This window comes from Glycine soja, chromosome 12 (assembly GCF_004193775.1).
Source record: "Glycine soja cultivar W05 chromosome 12, ASM419377v2, whole genome shotgun sequence".
Taxonomy (NCBI): Eukaryota; Viridiplantae; Streptophyta; class Magnoliopsida; order Fabales; family Fabaceae; genus Glycine; species Glycine soja.
This window is the reverse complement of record NC_041013.1, coordinates 40953968-40977793: the sequence shown is the minus strand read 5'-3', so window position 1 is coordinate 40977793 and position 23826 is coordinate 40953968. Positions and strand designations below refer to the sequence as shown.

Here is a 23826-nt window from a genome sequence, read left to right as displayed (position 1 = left end):
AAAATCTTTCCAAAATGTTTTTAAGTTTTTATCACTTATATGTTAATCAATATATATATTTTTTATTAAAGCGTAACTTGTTACTCACACTTTAGACTTTCACTCTAATAACACTCGATTAAACTTTAGTACTTGAAACAGCTTGGTGCACCTAATGAATTTTATGCTGAATCATCTTTACTTTTGTACAAAAACTTTAACTTTTTTTTTTTTATTTCCTGTGTGTATTATCGATAGAATTATAGAAACCGTTTAACCTCTAATTTGCTTACCACGTGTTGACACATGGTTCTTTTAGAATATTTTATTACTATGCACTTTTTCTCTCCTTCGCGGATCCATACTCCACTGTTTCGATCTTTTTCTTCCAATTGTTTATGCTAAACGAGAAATTGTATCCTGATCTAAGACCACCACGTTAGCCGTGGTCCCGCCCAGTAAAAGGAAGACACGTGTCCTATAGGGAAGTCCTCACTAACGGAGCTGTAACAACGTTTAATACGAAAATCTGAAATTTAAAAAACAAGATTATCATTAACAGCAGATTACGTTTCATATTAATTGTAAACGATCAATATCCAACAACAAATAACTGCCAAATCATACTAACAAATTTTGCACAAATCGGCTCAAAGAGGTTCAATCTTGCCGACATTCTTCTGGGCATGGTTGCTGGACTGAAGAGATCCTGTTGTTACATTCTTTAATGTTCAATCACATGAACATTTTTTCCACTCTACAAAATCAGAAATGGAGTACTCTGAACTTGCTTTGGTAACTTTACAAAAACAGAAATGGATTACATCTACCATTGTAACACGAGGGAAATTAAAGTTCAATGCCCAAAAACAATAGTTATATACTTCCTCCGCAAAACATCTAATAGAGTTATGTATAGACAATAATATATGTTTCTTGTTTTCTAATTCTTTCAACCATGACTCTTGCACCAACGGATTGATACCAATTTCCATTGAAACTTTTGATTAACAAATAGACCAACTTTTTGGTATAGCAATGAAAGACTGGATAAAGTTTTTCAACATTAACAGAGACGACGTTACAGAACAGTTGCAAAATTTGATATCAATCATCAAACAAGATTTACGAGATTCGTAGTTATTATGATTAAGAATAACATGGTTGTTAATTGATAATCTTGTTTTTTAAATTTCAGATTTTCATCTTCGTAAATCTGTTATAGTGACAATCTCCCATATTGGACACAGGAATTACTCTAGTTTTATGATAAACATAGAATGATAGAAACACGTATTGGGATTCTAATGGAAAAGTTAAAAAAGCTGGAGAGACAAAACGCCAAAGCAATAGACAACAGAGAATCAATTCACCTGTCGTTCTTGACTTCTTGCCTTATAAACGACATGCGCTTTACTCCGTAAGCCATAAACAAAAAAACAACTATAATGCTCCCCCACTCTCCAAGCGCGTGGGACCACGCTAACGTGACGCAACCAGCAGGAATTTGATTTTTTTACTGTGCCTGTAATGAAAAAAAACAATATTTAATAATAATATTTAACTTTAAAAATCATTAAAATTATATAATTTTAAAAAGATAGAACAAGGATAGTACAAGGAAGAACAGCAGATAAACTAGATCCGAGAAAGAGGTACCCAGATTGCAGAAAAGAACCAAAACGCGCAGAACAATGAAATAGTATGAAAAAGTTTTCAACTTGTGAGAGAAAACAAAACAAAACCAGATTGGTGTTTTGTTCGGTAATTGGTACTGGCTAGTTTTCCGAGGTTGTTTTTGTTGTCATGTCCATGGCAAAAGTGGAAGAAGAGGAACAACCCACTTCACCAATTCACACATCACCTTCCTCTTACGTGCTACTGCTTCAAATCATGAGCAAAAGAAAAACCTGGGTGTGCATCTTTGTGCTTGTTTATGGCTTGCTCTTCACATCTTCGTGGAATTTTCTCAAGTCCATGGTTTCGTGGTACAAGTTGCGAGCTGCAGAGTCATCAATAACTTCGTGGTGGCCTGCACTCTATGCCTCGGTGCTTCTTGGTGCGGTTTTTGGGGTGCTTTCGATGGTTGCAGCTCTTGCTGTGGTTGTTCCTGCGGTTCTGGTGACGTGGATCGCCTTAGTGGGGTTGTTGGCTTTCTTTGGTAAGCCTAAGAGGACTTTGGTTGTGGAGGGAAGAATGATTACCAAAGAGATTTTTGGTTTTGTGATGCAGGTTTTGCTGAAAGAAGGGAACATTGTGGCTGCTGTTTGTGCTGTTTTGGGGTACTTCGTTCTTGGGAGAACGAATGGGAAGGGTGTTGACAGAATTGGGTGTGTGAGTTTGGTGATTAATTCTGATGCAATGGTTAGTTTGTAGGATTTCGGTAATGTGGTGGTGGTGGACTGGTGGTTATTGTGGTTTGGTTAAGTGTCTTGATATATTTTTTAGCATTTGTTTAGAATTTAGAGTGAGACTTAGATTAGGTACGTGTCTTTTGTTTCTTCAAGTATGTGTTCCGGAGGTTGTGGTCTTGTTTTCTTTCTGTCAACTAGTGAATTTAGCGAAGTGTTGCTAAAAGATTGTAAATTTGAAGCTTTGAAACATAAAAAAGAAAAAGAAATTAATGAGCTGCACGAAGTTAGTTTATCCAATAGGGTAATATACCAATCTTCAAAAGTCAAATCATGAAACTGAAGTTTGTAGGGAATTAAAGCATAAAGCATTCAGAAATACTAGTTCCTATTGGAAGTGCACTAATGGAGTTATAGTTGTAATAATATCCTTTTCAGGAGAGAAAAATTGATAATCGAACTACTTCTAAATCACTCAATTAAAGTAGCATACAACTGATACGAGTATATGTATCTCTGACCACTCAGTCGCACGATTTCACCAACGATGCCATCAAATTACTCACTGTCAAACACTTACCCTTGGTTTAAGAATGAATAAAAAACTATTGTTTGAAGGGATAAAAATTATGTAAATTAAAAATTATATATTTATTATAGAAAACTTGATCTTTTCCCATTTTTTTTCAACCCGTCCAAATCCAAATAGTAAACATACCAAATTTCATCCTTATTTCTCTGTCTTTAATTTCTTCTCCCCTAATTCTTAAGTTGCTTGCAGGGTTCAGCTCACTGTACGTTTAGGTCAACGTTTGTTTTGAAATACATCTATCACTTAATTATTTTCTCACACTTTATAAACAAAAATATTTTCTCTAAATTAAATGGCAACCTTTAGGAAAAATGGAATCCCCTAATTTTCTTTGTAAAAGGAGGAACTTGTTTATTCCTCTAGGACATAAAATCTTTTTGAACTTTGAAGAGTGAAGACTTAGGACATCCATAACGGAAAACTAGGAGAGTTCGTGAGAAAAATCACAGAATAAAATAAAAAACATTTATAATAACATGGAATTTGAGTTTTGATATTTTTTTTTGGCATTTTCCAACCGACGAGAATGCATATTTTCTTCTGATTTGATTATTCTGTAAGCAAGATAAACCCGCAACTACAAATGAAATCATACACAACCAAAATCCGAATCTAGAAGGAATAAATATATGTGCAGATTATTTATTCAACAAAAAGTCAATAAAAATATGCACATTAATTTGCACAAGTTCTTGTGGTATTCTTTTGTTAAACACTGAACCGGAGGTACCTTACAAGGACAGTGGCACGAGCACGACATTATACTATTATAGCATAGTGGAGCAGGTAAACCTGAACATATGCTGCTGCACCCTGTGTCCATTGATAGTAACAATTGGTTGGTGTTTGTGAAAGTAAGAGAAAATATTCTTTTTATGAATAAAAAAAATAGTAATATTTTTTATTGCATTCTATCAGTCTAAATACTTCATCAATAATTATTATTTTAATATTTTTTCTATTCCTTTTTACTTATTCTATTATTTATCGCATTTATTATTTTTCTCTCTTTTATTTTTTTTCTGTTTGTAGGTCTAGAATTTTAAATTTGAGCCAAAGATCATACATATCAAAGAATATAAGAGAGGACATTCATAAATAAAAACCTCATTGTACAATTAATTTTAAAAAAACATAATGGAAAAATAATTTAGAAATCAAGATTAATCATATTTTAATTAAAGAATTAAAAAAAAATTAAATAATTGGTTGACTAAAAACATATTTTTGTCCAACTAGAGCTAACAAGTTTCTGACAAACTAATACTCTTAACAGCATGTGCAGACTAACATTGAAGTTTCCATCAAATATTTTTCAAGTGAAGACGCAAGTGTATTTTTATGTAAAAGTAAATGGACTGGAAGCATGGAAACTGAAAACTAGCCAGAGTATTAATTAATAAACAATTCAATTAGTCTTTGTTCATTTAATAAAGTATGACCTCTCGGTTTGGATTTTTGTATTATTCAAGTTTACTATTTTTGATTCAAGACTCTCGGTTTGGGACAAAAACAATAAAAGGGGATATTTTTACAAATTATTTATCAAAAAGGGGCTCTTTTGTAATTATTTTTGGGAGGTCTGTTTTTTTATTGCAAAGCGCCCCCAGATAAGCGCCTCCACTGTGCACGTGACACAGCAGGTAGCACCCTTGACGCGGGCGTCTTTGATAGCGCCCAGGGGTCAGGCACTACTGGTGACGCCCCTGCTGCAGGCGCTACGGCTAGCGCAGGGCAGCCAGCGCCTGCCCCCCCGCCTCTCTTCTTCTCACACCTCCCCACCGCAAAATTTTATATTTTTTATATTGTTTATCAAAAATTTAAATTTTGTTTCATCTTTGTTATTAGTATTATTTGTTATTTTTTTATATTCCCACACCCCCACCCCAAAATTTCAATAAGATTATTTTTTATACACTCTAAATTGTATATTTTTTAATTTGTTTATCAAAAATTTAAATTTTTTTCATTTTTATTATTAGTATTATTTGTTATTTTTTTATATTTTATTATTCTCTCTTTTTGAAGTATCTATAAGTACATTTTCAATAAAATACATTTTCACCTAAAATACATTTTGAATTCCTAAAATATTTTAAAATGTTTTTTGATTTGGTCAATTCTTTTTTGATTTGGCCATTAAATTACGATAGAGATCACTTTTGGTTTATGTGTCATTAACATTATGATTATTTATTTGTCGTTTCAATCTTATCGTGCAATGCTTTTAAAATAAATAAAAAATAATTTATAAAAGTGCCCCTTTGATGTTTTTGCCCTCGGTTTGGAATTAAAATGACTTGGCTGTTATTAGTATATTACACCTCTAGATTAGTTTCTTGTGGTAATTACGTTAGTCTGCAACAGTCCTTTGTCCTTCACTTTTCTTTTTTAAGGAATAGCTTAATGTGAATATGAAAACACTTATACATAATACGCACATCTTTCTTCAAAGGTAAAATATCAACTTCCACCTAATTTTGAGATAAATTTGAGAAACCATGTGAATTCTTTAATAGGAGTTGGATGTTGAGGATTAACCATGTGTATAGGGAGAGTAATAGTGTAGCTGATTCTTCGGCTCATTTCTAAGGCCTATGGGGTTGTATGTGCTTCAATCGCCCCCTGCTTGTTCTCTCCTTTTGTTGAGAGATTTGGTTGCTGGGCCTACGGTTCGTAGCGTCCCAGTTGTGTAGTTTTTGGGGCTTATGCCCCTCCATAAAAAAATATTGATAAACAATTAGAATAGAGAAAAAATATTAATTAAATGATAATTTTTTTAAAAAAATAGTATTTAAGATAAATTTATTATTATCAATTAAATTAATTATTTTTTAAAATTTTGATGAATTAGGTGATTGAATTTATATAAAAGAATATGAGGGTATTTTTTTTTGTAAATTTTTAAGCAATATATTATTCTTAGAACTAAGTTTTTTTATTCAAAACTTATTTTAGAAGTAATAATGTTAATTTTATATAATTAAATATAATTCAAATGTATGCTTAAATTTATAAATTTTACATTAAAAGATATAACTCATTAGTGGCATTGAAAAGAACACACAATTGTTTCATTTTTTTGTTACATGTTTCATATTATTTGTTTGAAATTGACATGAGAAGTTGAGAGATTGACCCTATGGTCAAAGGTTATGCCTAATAAACCAGACCAAATCACCATAGTTATGATGCAAACATAGCGAGTAGGTAGGTACCTAAAGGGTAATGACCGTAAAACGAGTAACATGTGGCTTGAGGTTGAATGCAAGACATTTCACATTAGGGTTACGGACCTATGAAGGAAAAAGAATGAATACCGTTCTAGCTTTGCACGATTAACCGATAAGAAATAACGCAATGTGGTCAAGACAAGCCGTATCCCTTGAAGATGACTATTGACGCTTGCTTTTGTTTTTTGTTTTATATATTGTTATAGAGCATTGAGTATTTTTTTTTAACCACCCTCTGGTCGGAATTTAGTTATGTTTAAAAGTTTTTTTTTTCTCCTTTCCTAAAAGTTTATTATGCAAAAATGAAAAGTAGGTCCTCCTTTACAAAAATTCAAAGTGTATTGTCTACTTAGCACTCGTTAACTATATTATTGGATTTCTTTTTAGGTAAATAATCACTTTTATTTCTCAATGTGCAATTCGTTGATAAATGCGTCTCTAAAAGATAAAAATATAAAATTTATTTCCTGAAAGTGTACAAAGTGCGATAAATATATCCAACCGTTAACTTTCGTCCGTCTGCCGTTAATAAAATAACATTCATAACACAGAGGGACAAATTTGTCACCGAAATGATTTACCAACGTGGATTGTCAGCATGTGAACATATTTGTTATAATATTTTTTTGACTTTTCATCTTCCTGCTCCATTGACAAATTTGTCCCTAAAATATGAAAATACAAAATTTATAAAAAGTACAACAAATATATCAGAATGTTAATAATAGATTGTGACTAATTATTATTATTATTATGTTTTTGTAATTTAATGTTCATGTTTGTTTAATATTTATGCAATATATTTTTTAAATTACCTTTTAATATATATATATATATATATATATATATATATATATATATATATTATTTTGATTTCTTTGTCAAACCTTAATCTTTGTTGTTAAAAAAAACTTTATCTTATATACTATAATTTTATCAAATTTCTATTAAATTTCTCACTTTTAATCTTTAACATTATTCCATATCGTAATTCCAACTTAAGTACCCTTATATCTAGATTGAAAATAATATGTTGAGTTTTGAATAAAAAAAATGAAATCGGCCGCGAGACCAAATTTATTTATTTATTTATTTTAAAAAAAGAATTTAATCAACTATTTTTTTTATAAAAAAAAAAGTCTCACAAAATTTAAACTAGATAAAGCTAAAGTGGAATTCTAAGTTTATTTCCTTAATCAATAAAATGTATATATATATTTAAAATATGAAAGAATCCCTTAAATAAACCTCATGTGTTTTCACTTGAGACAACACTTATTATACATAATATGAATATGAATGAAATGAAAATAATTCCTAACAAATAATGAACTTAAATAAATTTAAATCAAAAATACAATAATACTCAAACTAATACAGAGGTTAACTTCAAAACAAAAACAAATTAATAGAGGTTTATTCTTTGTGTTTAAGACGTGGAGTTGTATCTCTCACTGATTTATGGGCTACAATGACCTTGTATTTCACGGTATTTAGTAAAATTTTTAAGATATTTATTATAATTCAATAAATTTATCATATATGATAGTTTATGATAAGATGATTGTATAAAATTATTTTGTATTGTTAGTGCATAATAATTCTTCACTTACTAAATATGAGAAACATTTATTTTCATGACATTTTTTTAGACTAATTATAGATTAATAATAGGAAAGCATCTCACCTAGTTTTACCCTTACAATAAGCCTCTAGCAATCATTTCTTTGATAAGTTTCTCTATCTTATCATTCTCATCTTTATCAAATATAGCACAAATAATTGTGTCAAAAGTTATAGCATCATACATGCAACCATTGCCTTCCATTTTTTACTTTAACACCAATGCTTCATCAAACAAGCTTGCTTAACAAAGCATCATAACATTATATGTTAAAATATTGGGACTTGAATCCTATACCTCCCAATGTGTATCATGCACCTATTATTTTTTTTAAACCCAACCTACTCCTTCTATCTTCTTCCCCTTCTTCATCTTTTTTCTCCAGCCGTAGCTACGCACCCTTCCATTTGTTCTTCTCATAGCACACCCTACTTTTCAGTTCTTTTCTTCTTCTCCAACTTAAGTCTTCTTCCTGCAACCATTAAAGCTTTCCAGCACAGAAGTCCCTCTCCTCCTCCAACTTTCCACGTCAGGTACATTTCAATACTTTCCATTCACGTTGTGGACATGTTTCCAAAACATGCTTTCTAGAACAACTTTTTTTGCTTCTGGAATGGCCGTTCTAAAAAACCATTTTCCAGAACACCTTTTTTCGGAAGCAAAACCATTTTCGGGAAAGCCTATTCGAGAGTGCATTTGTTGCTTTTGGAACAACCATTTTGAAAAATAGTTGAATGGCTTCCGGAACAGGTATTTTGAAATAATTGTTCCGAAACATATATTTTGGGCACCTGCAGACCTTCCCTACTAGAACCCAACCCCTATCCCATGCCAAAAGAGACGAAAGGAACTTAGTTACCTTCAATGACGACAAAGAGGTTGTAGGTGGATGGGAAGTGTTGCCATTGTGGGACGATTCAATTTGTTGCGGAAATCCTTGGAGGGAAACACATCGTCACGGGTGGGAGGTGCTGACGTCACAGGGAAGGAGGTGTTAGGTTAGGTTTCTAAAGGAGGAAGACATTAGGGTTGAGGGTATTATTCATTAAGGATAATTTATTAATTTCAAAGGTGATTGGAAGGTGTAGGATATAGTATGGCATGTAGGATTCAACTCCCTAAAATACATAGGGATACAAATCCTTAACTTTCAATTGAAATACACCTTGAGGTTCACCTAAAAAAAAAATATGTATGATAATTTATAATTTGATAAGTGTAAATATCCAAAGCACAGTTCTTTAATTTCTTGTTGAGAGAGGCTTTCAACTAATGCTAAAAAGCTTCTTTTTTATATTAAAGGCTAATGCTAAAAAGCTTACTCAAAAAATCTCTGCATAAGTGGTAATTGGAAATTATAATCATTCATTAATGAGTGCATGAACCATATATATCATGATTGATTCTTTATGAATATGATTAAGTTTCAAGCTTATAAAAGAAACAATTGAATCATGCTTCTTTTGGTCAATGCAAAATGATTTCTAACTCTGTCTTTTTGACTGAAAAGACATTAACCAATTCCATGTAGCATCAATATTGGCTTCTGATAATCTGATTTGTTTATGATGGATAAGTGGTACCCCGCATTCAACCTCAAACTGAAAATCATCCCTAGATATATAATTAAATTGTACCTAAACAAGTGACATAGATTGAGAACGATCCCTGGCTTCCCACATAAACCTGACCCCTTTACAATGATATTCCTTATCTATCGAAAGCCTCGTGTGACTTCTCACTTTGGGTTCGTTTGTCTGTCTTCCTTTTCTTCTTCTTTATTTCTTTTGGGGAAAAACAAAGAGTAAAGAACCTACGTTTAGCTTTTCTAATTATTTTAATCTAATCATGATTGTAAAAGGATTAAAACGAAGATTGGGAGTACTAGTATTATTTATATTATACGTACTGGGATTTATTTATTATGTTACTTGCTAACTTATATTGATAATTATTACACCTTTATTAAGTTGGTACGTACATCGGTATATGCCAACTTGAAGAAATTCATCCAAATCAATATAGTGATGCGGGACCATGTTTTGGAACGATTTGTATGGTCGCACATGAAACAGTATGGTTTACTAATTGTTGATTGGATTTCTTTTTTTCTTTTTAAAGAAAATTGTTGATTGAATTTTTATGCACTTATTTTTTTTATTAATTGTTATAGATCCAGGTCTAATTTTTAGTTAAAATGTGTTTTTTTATCTTTTTTATATAAAACAATTTCATAACGCTTTTTATTTTTATACATTATGCCCTTATCGAATTGATTAAACCTGAAGTTTAATTATTGGCATTGTAAGGGTTCATTATTTTAATCTTTGGTTTTATAAAATAAAATTATTTTAATTTTTAATTTTACAATAATAGTATTTTATTAACTTTCATTTTATTTTCATTATTTTCACTAAATTAAACTAAAGTAATTAAATTTTTATAAAGTTACGTTAAATTAAAAAATTGTAAAATTAAAGTATCTGATAATTATAATTTTAGAAATTAAAATGAATATTCATTTTCATAAATTTATAGGTTGCCGGGCACCAGCGTTGTTTCTGTAGAAAAAGATACACATGCATTTGAATGAAAGATGTGTTTTTCGGTTTAGGTACACAATCATAATTTCTATCAGAGAAACTAAACAAATATTTAAAATCAAAAACATTTTAGCCATGGCATATACTCCTAATTCCAAAACTTTCAACCAATTATTCATATGTCTGGAAGCTTTTCGTGTACACTTTTCTTCATACTTGTCTTTTCCTTTTAAGAAATCAAGCTATAAGCTATACACTGTTCAAAATGAACCCTTGTTAATCATTCCACATTGGAAAATTGGAGATAAAGTATGTTTTTTATATGCTGACCTCATCAGCATCCGAATATTAAAGACTTAACTATGGTTGATGTCAAATTAGTAAAATGGATAATAGAATTCAAGTAAAGAAGGCTCATGAAAAAAAGAATAATTGAAGAAGCAAAAGAGAAGAGCATCTATGAAGATCAAGTGTCCAAAAGTTGGGTTTTTATGTAGAGTGATAAGAAGATATTTTCTAATACATTTCTTCAAACACCAAATACATTTTTTTTAAAATTGATTAAAATTTATTAAAATTATAAAATTGAGAGAATAATTAAATAGTGAAACCCATAAAATTTTGTTATTTTGAATAAATTTTATCAAATAGGAGATGATGTATACAAAAAAAATATGTTTGTAACATTTCTCTTTGATGTAAAACTATTAATTCTAGCTAAGTCTTACTCAATAATAAAAAGGAAAAACTAAAATTAATCACAAATTAAAACAAAAAGTGTTTTTAAGTAGGAATCAAGTTTTAATTGAAAGAATCGATTCCTAATTAAAGGAATTGATTCTCATGAACAAGAATTAAGTGTAATTTTGTGTAATCAATTTTTGAATATAAAAATATTATCATATGAAATTGATTTTAGGTTAAGAGAATCAATTTTTCTGTTGGCAGAATTGACTCTAGACCTAGAATCAAAATTAATTTGAAGAAGTTTAATTTTTTTCGTTCTTTTTTCTTTTCGGAATCAAATCTTATCATTGAGGATTGTGGAATTAATCAACTTTATCTATTTAACTCTTGTACAAGGGCAATTCTTTGAAAATAATAGAGTAATATTGAAATTGAGAATTGGGGATTTATCTTGAGCCAAGACTTTTGTGAGGATTGTGAGGCAATAAAGCTTCAATTTGTGTTATCTCCACAGTGAAAGTGATTTAGAGCTTTTGATTTACTATTTTTGAAATCCTAGGTAGGCTTTCTGGGTGGTTTTAGGAAAGGGTTTTTCATAGATTTTGAGAGTAAGCTTTTTTCAAGTTTGTAGGGTGAGTTTTCCTATGGTATCCTTGGGTAGGTTTTCCTTGTGGGTGATTACAGAGTGAAATGAGGTTCACTCCGAGGGACATTCCAAGGTTGAGTTGTCAAGGTAGGTTTCCTTTAGTAACGTTTGCGCATTGCAGCCTCTAATCAATTAGTGGAAAACTTCCAGGCAAGGATTAACTCCTAAACATAGACTAGGTTGACTGAACCAGTTCAAATTAAATCCCATGCATTCTTCTCAAGCCCTTATCTCTTTATATTTGCTTATAATTGAATGGTTTACTTTCGCCCTTTCTCCAATACTCTAAGAAACATGAGATTTGACATGTAATTTGTTAATAATGTCCAACGCAAATAATGGGAATCATCCTTAAAGATGTTTCTCGCGTTTCATCATGTAAAAATTACTATCATAGTCTAAGAGAAAATAATTTAAACAGGTCATAAAAGCCTTATATGCATACTTTACAATGTGTAAATGTAAAGATTTATCAATATTGTGTTGAATAATTCCTATTAGAGAATAAAGTTAACTAGATTTAATGAAGTTTTTTTTAATTACTTCATCCGGCATATTTTAATTATCGTCTTTACTTATTTCACACAGACTAATAAAAATTAATAAATAAATAAAAGACAATAATAATTTTATAAAATTAATTTTATTATTATTATCATTTTTATTTTTATTGTTCATATTATTAATATTATATTGAAAATAAAAAATAATAATTATTTTAAAATAATTTTTTATTTTTACACGATAATTCTTATAAGACGGGGAAGTATATATATATATATATATATATATATATATATATATATATATATATATATATATATATATATATATATATATATATATATATATATATATATATATATATATCATTCCTAGAACTTTAACTTAAAACTTTATTTAAGAATCTTGAACTCAGTTCCACATCCGTTAATGTAATATTGATCTTCAATACGTAAATACAGTATGTAAGGAAAGTAAATTCAAATTAATTACTGGAATACGTTAAAGAAGCTTAAAGACATCACATTAATGCAGAATTAAGGCTCATTAAATACGTTGAGAAAATCTCCCAACCAGAAAAGATTAAAAAAATGTAATAAACACATGGGAACAAGTAATATTAAACACATGCGAACAAGGAGAAGTAAGATTTGTTCTAATATTTAAAAGGAGAAAAGTTTTGATTGAAATGTAAAAAATTATGTTGTTTATAATCTTTTTTTATGTACTCACATCATCTTCATAACAAATACTTTATCTTTTCCTTAACTAATTTCCTAAATATACACGTTAAGATAATACTATTTAATCTACTGAGTTCATTCTATCGACTGCATTGATTAACATGGTGGTAGTAAAACGCTTCAGCCATACGTGACATTGAATGTTGCTTCTCCTTAATTAGGATGTTACTGATACCGAATAAAGGTTGGGTCAAGAACAGTGGGGACATAACATTGTGTCCGTAGGTTCCTTCACTCAGTGCAAACATTTCACCACACACTTTTTTCAAACCCAATCATCGCTGTTAACTTGGACAATATTTCAAAGAAGATAAACATGTGATTCTCTTTCAGTTCCTTGCCTTCTATGGGGTTGAACTTGGAGCACAACCATAACCATAACAATTTCATCATTTCATGCACAGTGGTAGAAGTTATTATCCTCTGCTCAGCTCACCCTATATAAATCCCCTAATTACGGCACTTAAAAACCCACCAAAATTTTCCTTACGCATTCTCATTGGGTTCAGTGAGAGTTCTTTCTTTTGTTTGCAACTCATTAAAGTTAATGCCTTTCAAGTCCATTCACACTGTTGTCAGTTTTCATAGAGAGATCTAGACACTTTAACCATTTGGGGTGTGAAGAACAATCAAACTAACTTGTGGGGTGTGTGTGAGGTTCATCAATCTTCATCAAGAGTCACTGAATTGGTGACCCTTTGATCAAAGGGCCAAAAGGGTACCCGGGAACCTCCCCAATCGGTTGAATTTCGCCCCTCCAAATAATGGTGTTTGGAAATAGCCTGTTTTATCCCATTCTGGGTTTTGCATCTTTTGTGGTTTTCATTTACATGTCTTTTGGGGGCATAAAGTTCAGTTTTTTGGAGGAAGGGCCAGAATTGAGCTTTGTGGAGAGAAATGGAACACAGTTTGTGTTGGATGGAAAAGCGTTTTATGTGAATGGGTGGAACTCTTACTGGCTAATGGTTCAGTCGGTGGATGTTTATTCGAGATCCAAGGTTCGAGAAATGATGAAAACCGGTGCTAAGATGGGTCTCACCGTGTGTCGAACTTGGGCTTTCAATGATGGAGACTACAATGCCCTTCAAACTTCCCCTGGTCGTTTTGACGAACAATCTTTCCAGGTAATTTTGTTTGTTCCTCGTCGTTTTCTAGTTTTCTAACATGTTGCTACGAGAATTTGGGTGATTCTGTTTTGGTGTGTCTTTTTTTGAATTTCATATCGGATACCGACACAAATTTGTGTAGTTTTGGGCGTGCGTGTGTGGAGTGGTGTTGTGGGAAATTGCTTTTTGGTTTTTGGGGTTGTTTTTTCCCTTAATTTCTTTGCAGCCTTCTCAGTTTTTGTTCATTTCTTTTTTAATTGGGGTTGAATGTTTGTGATTGTGTATATCTTGGTGTTTGCATAACTGGGGATCAGCGCGTGGTTGTGATTGTATCATTGTGCGGTGGAGGCTACCAAATTAGCATCATTTGTGAAAGGAATGTCTTGGGTTGTCATAGTTGTAAAGTATGACATAGTTGTGTGTCTTCAGAGCTGAGTATTATAGTTTTAACTTTTTAAGTTAATGGATCGTGGGAAGCGATAGAATAAAAAAGAAAAAGTAGTGCGCAGTATCCCTTTGTGGTTAGTATCTATAAGCAGAATCAAATGAAAATATAATAGTCTTATTTATTTATTTAAGCTCCTAAAACTGTGTTCATTGGCTAGATGATTCAATAAGAACAGGGAAATTGTCCCAAAAATGGTGTCGGTGGTGTTTCTGATTTTTGACAAAAAAAAACACCATTTAATGAGACATGACAAAATTGAAAGGTATCTGAAAGAAGCTTTGGAGATGTATGGCTTACTTAATCTGCTCTTGCTTTATGCCTGATTAAATGAAAAATGCTTTATATTGTATTACAACTGGTAATTCTTTTTGCTCATGTGGAAACTGGTAAGCAAGTTGTTTATTGTTCAGTATTATTATTATTATATGAATGAAAATCATGCTGAGGTTTGATGGGTGATTGGTGACAGGCCTTGGATTATGTCATAGCAGAAGCAAGGCAACATGGAATTAGGCTCCTTCTTAGCTTAGTGAATAATTTGCAAGCATATGGTGGGAAGAGTCAGTATGTCAAATGGGCATGGCAAGAAGGGGTAGGGTTAAGTTCGTCCAACGATTCTTTCTTCTTTGATCCATCTATCCGTACTTATTTCAAGAATTACATCAAGGTATGACATGTCTATTTATCTATCTCTCTTTTCTTTATTTTTTACCCTGCACCCTGCCTTTCTAGCATAAACAAAGGCCTTTAATTGTCATCTGGCATCCGCTCATTAAATTAAAATTTATAAAATTTCTCTAAATCATTAGTTTGGTTAACAAAGAAGAAAAATAGTATTTTAATTAAAATTATTAGAATAGCAGTGGCAATAGACATAGACTGTTAGACAATCCCCTAGACAAGTAGTTCTTGTCTGAAATATAATATAAAGTAATAAAATTAGTCGTATGCTTTCACCTAATAGTTTAAGCTTTTGGAATATAACATGTATCAAAGCAAGGGAGAGAAAGATAAATGGAGCTTGTAAGAGGGGGCGTTAGAAATATAACATAAAGTAATAAAACCATTCATGTATCTTCACATCATAGCTTAAGCTTTGGGAATAACTGGTTCGTGATAATTTTGTTCTACCATTGTACTAATTAAATGTCTGATTTTTTTTTCCACCCTATAAGTTTCTCCTTGGGAAGAATTGGATTAAGACCTCTACAATTTTGAAAAAACTGCATAATCTGCATAATCTCAATCATTTATTTAATTTTAATATTTGATAATTTTAATATTAAAAGGAGGGGAAAGCTTGCATGAATGGTGAGATTAATAACAGCACAGGGTGCAGTTCTTTTTCCAAACTGCAGGAGATCCATTACCCATCAATACAGTAATGCGGCCTTGTTGAGAAGCAAAGAATGAGATGACCAATCCATGAATTTTATTTTTAATACAAAAGAAAAAAAAACTTATTTCTGAGGCTTCATCTGTAACCCATTATTCATGACTTCATATGAAGCTTGTATTCCCTGCTTCCCTGGATCAAAAATACTCCTTCATGTACCATCTGTATTGTAGGACTCATTTTTTTTTTGTACTGGTCATTTCAATTTTAGTTGCATGTTTGTGACCCTTGAAGCTGTTCTTGAGATTAATTTATATACCTTGAAGCTGTTCTTAAGATTACTTTGAATTTTTCTGCAGACTGTCTTGACCAGGAAAAATACTATCACCGGAATTGAATATAGAAATGACCCCAGCATTTTTGGTTGGGAATTGATTAATGAGCCTCGTTGCATGTCTGATCCTTCAGGTGACACTCTACAAGTAAGTCCTTTACCTTAGCTTCAACCCCTTGAAATATTTATGGAAAAAGTATGCTAGCAATATGAATACCTTTCAAAAGCTACAATAATGGCTGAGATTGATACGAAAGGTTCCATGTCCTTACTTTGAAAGAGGCTGATTCAACAACTTGAACCTGTGACTTCCTAGTCTCATGGCAGCAATTCTAACCGTTGCATCAAGGCTTCCTTCAAATTCATAGAAAAAGGAAGGGGGGTAGGGGTGGGGGGGGTGGGGGGGGGGGGAGGTGGAGAGAGAGAAAGAAAGAGGGCAGTGTTCATTCTGTTTTATTTTACATATCTAGGCCTTACTTAATTGTGATAAAATTGCAGGGATGGATAGACGAAATGTCAACTTTTGTCAAAATGATTGACAAGAACCATCTGTTGACTGTGGGTCTCGAAGGTTTTTATGGTCCAAACGATCCAAAAAGTTCAACTGTCAACCCTGAGCTTTGGGCATCCAGACTTGGGTCTGATTTTATTCGGAACTCCAAAATATCACACATTGATTTCGCCTCTGTTCACATCTATCCTGACCATTGGTAAGCATTCCATGAATGCTATGTTCTTTAATTTTGGGTTTGCTTAGTGTTATACAAAAAATGGACTAAAGAGAAATGCCACAGAGCACAACCTGCAGAAGGAAAGGTTTCAAGGTTATCTCATAAGATTGTCGTGTTTAAGTGATCAACTATTTATTTATGCATATGCCCTTTAAAATCTGTTTTCCAAGTTGTATCTAGAACTGCACATTCAGATTTATGTAGCTATTTTTTGTACTTTTCCGTTTATTTATTTATTAACTTTTTCATAGGTTTCATGAGCAAGTATTCGAAGATCAACTGAAATTTGTCTACAAGTGGATGCTTTCCCACATTGAAGATGGTGACGAAGTATTGAAGAAGCCCGTCTTATTTTCTGAATTTGGACTATCAAAAACGAACCAGAACTTTTCCTTGTCCGACCGGGAAAAAATGCATAGAGCTGTTCTAGACATAATATATAAATCTGCTAAAAGAAACAGGTCTGGAGCAGGTGCTCTGGTTTGGCAATTCCTAGTTGGGGGAATGAAGGAGTTTTCTGATGAATATGGGATGGTCCCATGGGAAAGTTCGTCAACTCCCCATGTATTTATTGAACAGTCTTGCAGATTGGCCAATGCAAAGGGATGGACTCAACTGGATGTAAGTTTCAAAGAACATTGTTAACAGAAACAGTGAAAAACAAAGTTTACAAAATGGAATAGAAATCGTGATAAGATACTATCATTTCCTGGGGTCACATGGCGGGTTTTGTACAATATCCTTCTGGTTTCAACTTTTCATCACCAAATATTGGAGTGGAGTGATTAGTTGAGTACATGTGATAACTTGAATTACATTACAGATTCTTATAAACAAAGTTCAATTCAAATTGTGTCATACTGATAAACAAAATCTACAAGGAAGACCCATGTAGATATGAATGTAATTATTAAGTTAAATTATATATAAAAAAAAATCCAATTTACTTTGTATGCAGAGCACTATTAAATCGTTGCAAAATATAATGCCATCTGCTTTCATTCATTCATGTATGACTTACTGCAAAATACCAATTGTTGAACAAACCCTAAATCTTGAAACATACACAGAATGGCTAATTGGACAATAATAAAAGGAAAAGGAAAACCACAATTTTATCAAACATCTAATTACAAGACGTTTAATTGGACACACGTTTAGCCAATCTGGAAGAAGTTCTAACCCCAGGGCTCTTCTCGGCTTCACTTGCACTCTTCTTTCCTTTGGTGTTTGATTTTTCAGCTACTTCAACCACCGTTTTGTTCCCAAGTTCACCATTCTTAACCAATTTCCGACCACGAGTCGTCTTCAACGACGACACCGTATTGGACTCATCGTTTTCCAGGGCAACCCTGTCAAAATCATCCCCAAGCTTCTTCACCAAGCCGCTCTTCCGAACACTGGTCCTCCGAACCACAACCCCTTCTTCTTCTTCCTCTTCTTCCTCTTGGATAAGATCCATGTATCTTCGCCGTTTCGCCATGACCGGAGCCGGTGGAGTCAGAGGGGAAGCAGCTCTTTTGGATCTGCGGAGGTCGGCGCGTGCCGGTGGGCTTGGGCTTGGGCTTTGAGCCTGGAACTTCTCGCGCTGGGAGCGAAGCCTTTCGACATTGCCTTCAATTTTGCCCTGGAGACGGAGGCGCTTGAAGCTGAGGCCGCCCATGGACCAGTGGGCCTCTTGGGCCCAGGACATGAGTGGGTCGTTGACGGGAACGGGTGGGTCGACGCGGTGGTCGTTGAACTTGACGTCGGTGTAGATCCGAGGTCGGGGGAGGCTGGTGCCGTAGAATTTCCCAGGACCGAGAGAAACTACCATCGTTTGAGAAGGGTTAGGGTTAGGGTTGGGAATGGTGACAATTGTGGCTTTGCGAAATGAGGAACGGAGAAGATGGTGAAAGCGCGAACAAGGGTTGAGACTAGAGAGGGTGTGATTGTTAAATAGGGAGTGAGAATGAGAAGGTTGCGAAGGCGGGAACACGACCCTTGGCGGGATAGGTTGGCGCTCCAACGGCTGAAAATTTGGTGCCTTTTCGCTAATGGGCTTGGGCTTCTTTATCCGAAGAGAGGGTTTTTTCGGAGCCGCTGTTAAAACAAATATTTGATTTTTAACTACCAATAAATTTCAGCGAATCACTTTAAAAGAGGATGATAAAAAATGTGCTAGTACCATTTCAAATAATTGTGCATTAATAATAACTTTATTGTTTACTTAGTGGATAATATTTTTGTTCCAACAACAAATATGTTATATTATTAGGGTCATCATGTCTAAGTGATTGTTCACTTCGAAATTTTATCTTTAAAAGGCGCTTTCATGGATTAGAGGAGGAAAATGTTTATAATATACTATTGGCATCAATTTCTAAGGGATTTAAGACTCTTTTTTGTTTATCAAAATTCAAAACAGTAGCCCTTGGTAAAGGCTAAGGGGTTAGAGGACATGTTAGTCATTGTGTGGTTTAAGTTCACCTTTTAGTGTCATTGTTTCAATCTCAAGTCCACTACATTGTAAGAGTCGTTACATTCAAGGTATTGTTTGATTTAACATTGGTTTAAGACTTACATTTTTATCTACAATAAATTTTGCATTATTTCATTGATGTTGTCTATTGTCTTTCAAACAATTCATAGAATAAAAACTTATCTTGTAACTTAAGTGTTTGTCATGTGACATTCTCTTTGTGTTGTGAATCAGACACACATAAAGTGTCCAAGTGACACACTCGTATTACTCATGCCATATACTTAGATGGTTCATATGTATAAATTTAAATAAGGATTAACTATGTTTTTTAGTCCTTAGACTTTTTTAGAATTTTTTTTTTATCTTAGAACAAAAATTTGACCAATCAAGATTCCTTAAGGTTTTTCTGTTAAGGTTTAATCCATATCATCTATTTGTATTATTAAATGATGATGTGGTGTTAACTTTGTTATTATTTTATTGTTTTGTGGCAGTTGAAAATTGTAGAAATTGCTCACATGAAGTTTTTAAAAGGTATTTATAAAAATTTACAACAAAAAATTAACAAAAATTGCTTCAATCGCATTTCCCCCTCTTTTTATTTCTTCAACATTAAGTCCCATAACTAAAGAGGCAAAAAATCCTACTCAATAAATCCAAAGCTGCTAAAACCTAAAAACAAACCTGTAGTCGATTTCAATTAAACATTTAGCAACTAACTAGAACCAATATACTAAAAATGAAATAATAAATCCGTAAATGATCAAAAGGTTTTTGCTTATGCACCTCAAATGATGACCTCACTAGAGGCCATCAATGGCGATATGGTGTAGGTTTAAAGACATTGGAAATTGAGGAAAAGAGAGATGACATTAAGTTCTCAATAGAGGAAGAGGTGGAGGCTCACAATTACCCCACCTTAGATTGAATATCAATCTCTTCTTCCTTTTACCTTTTTCGTGGATTCTTGATTTTTGCCTTTTGATGCTCGCCATGTATGACACTTGGTATTTTTCCTTTTATAGGATTAGGGGTGAGTTGTGTCTTGCTTTAAGATTCAAAGTTTATTCTTATGAATGGAATCTCGTATTAAGATTGGTTTCATTTTTTAGGTTCTTGCTTTTTCAAAAGTTAATTTGTGACAACTTTTAATTGCTAGATATTATTTTTAAAGCATCACCTAAGCAATTTATGATAATGTTTAAAGTTAGAAAATGAGTAATTTGAAAATATAAAATAATAATAATAAAAATAACACCCCGTCATCATTTAGTAACACAAATAGATGACAAGAACTAAAACCTTAACAAAAAAAACTTAAAAAACCTTGGGCAGCCAAACTTGTGCCCAGGGATTTAAAAAAAATTCTAAAAATATCTAGAGACTAAAAATATATTTAACATTTAAAATAATTATCTAGAGTGAGAATATTTTTAGGAGTTCTTCTTCAACAAAACTGATTTTAAATTTTTTTTCTTAAATTCTCAACTCTTCATATCTATTTTTTTCATTATTATTACTTGTTAAGAATTAGGAATAAATGTCATTTGTTGTAAATTTATTTGACACATGGTTTTCACTCAATTTTCCTATGTTTCCTCCTATGTTAACATGGTATCTATAGTCTGGCTGAGGGATAGCAAAAATTGCACTCCATCAAGGATCTATTGTCCTTTATACTCACCATACCATTTTTTATGATCTTCTTTCACTTTTCTCCCAGTTTTTCAACAAATTTTCCCCTTTTCTGGCAGCTGCTACCATCCTCCGTCAGAGCTTTGATGACTTTTTCGCCCAATGATCCCACCACCAATACCCGTCCATTGATCTACATGATGGTGGTGACAACGACCTCGTCGTAGATCTAATGCTCCTTCATGCACCCTTCCTTTGCACACCAAAAATCATTTGAGCACCTATTGTTACAACGCGTGACAGTGTCATTCAGGCTTCGACTTCACCAACTTAGTCGTCCCTCCATTACGCTCTTACACCTAAAGTTTCATTTCTATTGGAGGCTATTTGGTTGTACTTCACTTTGTAAACTAGGTTTTTATGCACAATGTGGTTCACATTTTGTGTTTTGTTTTTCACTCATCATGTCTTCTACTAGTTTTTGTGAGAATATTAGCTAGTGGTTTGACACCACCTTTTGCTTGTCGTTCATTTTCCAACAAAGAATTTGGGTCGCCTATCTTAACATTGTCTCTTTTTAGCATGTTTTGGGGCCACCACCTTTTAACTTGCCGCTCATTTTTTGGCAATTTTTTTTTGCCTATTCTTCTCTTTCTCTGGTGTCTCTAGGTGCTTTTTTTTAAGCTTCACCGGTTATTTATGGTGATTTCCTCTCTTTAGTTTGAATAATTTTAAGTCTTAACTAATATTACTTTAAAGCTTTCAAATATTGATTTAATAAAATTGAAAATTACTCTGCTTACCATGAATTTTCTTATGCTTACGGATAATCTATCTCTCAGACAATGTTAACTTTCTAACAATATTCTTTGACTTCATCGGGATCTTGAGTTGTCTTTAAAATATTATTTCTCAGAATAACTCAATTTTGATATTCTCTTACTTCATCAAGATCCCCAATTAGCAGGCTATGATTGCACTCCCAACAGTAAAAAAAGCCAAATGTCATAAATTTAGGGTAAATAAGTAATAAATACAACAAACAACATGATAAAACCGATAAATAAAAGTTTGGATCTGAAATCATGTAAGAATTTCTGGACTTTAATCAAGTAGAAATAAAAAAAAGAAGGTAAATTAAAAAGACATTTTAAGTTTTTAAGTAATGAAAGTGAATAATGTTGTAATACATAAACATTCTAGTAAAAAACACAATTTTCTTTAACATCATATTCACAATTTTCTTATAACATGGATTTCTAAAGCATCTTTATCCTCATCTAATCTATAGGTGTTTGGACACACGCTTGGGCAATCTGGGCGAAGTTCTAACAGCGTTAACAGAAACAAAGCTCTTCCCAGCAGCTTCAGCTGTACTCTTCTTTGCTTTGGGCTTTGATTTCTCCGACTCTTCAACCGCCATCTTCTTCACAGGTTTGCCACCTTTAACCAATCTCTTACTCCGAGTCTTCAACGACGTCGTTTCAGCACCCTCGTTCTCCAAAGAAGCCACCCTATCAAAATCATCGCCAAGCTTCTTCACTAAGCGACTCTTCCTAACGCCAGCACTCGGAGCTTCAACCTCTTCTTCTAGGATCAGATCCATGCACCTTCGGCGTTTCGTCGCGAACGGAGCCAGTGGCGGCGAAGGGGAGGAAGTTCTTTTGGATCCGCGGAGAACGGAGCGCGGCGGGGGTGGTGGGCTCGGGCTTTGGGCTTGGGCCTTCTCGCGCTGGTAGCGGAGCCTTTCGACGTTGCCTTCTATTTTGCCCTGGAGGCGGAGGCGCTTGAAGCTGAGGCCGCCCATGGACCAGTGGGCTTCTTGGGCCCAGGACATAAGTGGGCCGTTGACGGGAGTGGGTGGGTCAATGCGGTGGTCGTTGAACTTGACGTCGGTGTAGATCCGAGGGCGGGGGAGGCTGGTGCCGTAGAACTTGCCTGGGCCCACAGAAACCATTTTCTGATTGTTGGGAATGAATGTGTTTGTTTAACTGGAATCAGAAAAGAAAGAGAAGACATTAAATAAATAGGAATGAAAAAGAGGGTGGCTTGATGGCGGGACGAGTTGGCGCTACGGATCAAAATTTTTCGGCTTTACGTTATGGGCTTCGCCTTTGTCCAAAGAAAGGGTTTTATTTGGTGGGCCGTTATACTTGCAGATCCATTTGTCTTGAAACAAAATGTTTTTTTTTTTTGGTATCGTTAACCATTGTTATTAAGGAATCAATAAAAATATTTCACTTTTAATTTTTTAATGAATGTCCTTAAAATATTAGTATTTTTTATTATTATACTATATTACCATCCCGATTGACCTAGATCTACACAATAGGGGGTGTAAAGCAGATATAGACTGACAATTAGTCTAACCAAACTCAACCTACATTTAATAATAATAATAATAATAATAATAATAATAATAATAATAATAATAATAATAGTTTAACTTATCTATCAGTGGGTATTATGTAACACCCACCCAGTGTATACTGCATTATGTATATGCTATTTTCTGTTTATTTATTTTTTACATTATCAAATCTTAAAAATATCTTAAAACTCCACAGATAAGCCTTTGAGTGAGATTCAAGACTCTAGACTCTTTTAATGTAGTCTTTCTCTTATTTTAGTTTAATATTTTATTCTTACCATTTTAGCATGAAATTTTCATTGTAATTTCAATTCATATAATAATCTCTTCCTATTTTCAAGCATTATACTAGCCCTTCTCACTATTATTATATTTTCTAACAAATCTTATAAATCTTCATATTATTTTATAAAAAATCAAATGAAAAATATGCATTAATGTCTTAAAAATATAAAACGTATTTAATACTTACCATAAGAAAAATTAACTCAAAGATGTT

The 23826-nt window shown here is 32.9% G+C and overlaps 4 protein-coding genes across 4 annotated transcripts; 2 read left to right on the top strand and 2 right to left on the bottom strand.

The window, feature by feature from the left end:
* The first annotated feature begins 1572 nt into the window (after positions 1-1572).
* On the top strand, positions 1573-2612 carry LOC114379203. The gene has a single exon (XM_028337805.1). The coding sequence runs from the start codon at positions 1786-1788 to the stop codon at positions 2353-2355; it is 570 nt and encodes a 189-aa protein (XP_028193606.1). The 5' UTR covers positions 1573-1785; the 3' UTR covers positions 2356-2612.
* Positions 2613-13062: 10450 nt separating this feature from the next.
* Positions 13063-17803, top strand: LOC114380139 (mannan endo-1,4-beta-mannosidase 2-like). Its single transcript, XM_028339080.1, has 5 exons — positions 13063-14026; positions 14926-15123; positions 16152-16274; positions 16625-16836; positions 17109-17803. The coding sequence occupies exons 1-5, from the start codon at positions 13667-13669 to the stop codon at positions 17500-17502; spliced, it is 1287 nt and encodes a 428-aa protein (XP_028194881.1). The 5' UTR covers positions 13063-13666; the 3' UTR covers positions 17503-17803.
* A 19-nt stretch (positions 17804-17822) lies between these two features.
* On the bottom strand, positions 17823-18794 carry LOC114380142. The gene has a single exon (XM_028339081.1). The coding sequence runs from the start codon at positions 18671-18673 to the stop codon at positions 17999-18001; it is 675 nt and encodes a 224-aa protein (XP_028194882.1). The 5' UTR covers positions 18674-18794; the 3' UTR covers positions 17823-17998.
* A 3281-nt stretch (positions 18795-22075) lies between these two features.
* On the bottom strand, positions 22076-23101 carry LOC114379221. Its single transcript, XM_028337839.1, has one exon. The coding sequence runs from the start codon at positions 22911-22913 to the stop codon at positions 22242-22244; it is 672 nt and encodes a 223-aa protein (XP_028193640.1). The 5' UTR covers positions 22914-23101; the 3' UTR covers positions 22076-22241.
* Between the last annotated feature and the right edge of the window lie 725 nt (positions 23102-23826).

Excerpts from the sequence above, each read along its gene's own strand:
- LOC114379203 (XM_028337805.1), top strand. The coding sequence starts at position 1,786 with ATGTCCATGGCAAAAGTGGAAGAAGAGGAACAACCCACTTCACCAATT.
- LOC114380139 (XM_028339080.1), top strand. The coding sequence starts at position 13,667 with ATGGTGTTTGGAAATAGCCTGTTTTATCCCATTCTGGGTTTTGCATCT. Across the intron at positions 15,124-16,151 it reads ATTTCAAGAATTACATCAAG|ACTGTCTTGACCAGGAAAAA; the intron begins GTATGACATGTC and ends ATTTTTCTGCAG. Across the intron at positions 16,837-17,108 it reads CACATCTATCCTGACCATTG|GTTTCATGAGCAAGTATTCG; the intron begins GTAAGCATTCCA and ends ACTTTTTCATAG.
- LOC114380142 (XM_028339081.1), bottom strand. The coding sequence starts at position 18,673 with ATGGTAGTTTCTCTCGGTCCTGGGAAATTCTACGGCACCAGCCTCCCC.
- LOC114379221 (XM_028337839.1), bottom strand. The coding sequence starts at position 22,913 with ATGGTTTCTGTGGGCCCAGGCAAGTTCTACGGCACCAGCCTCCCCCGC.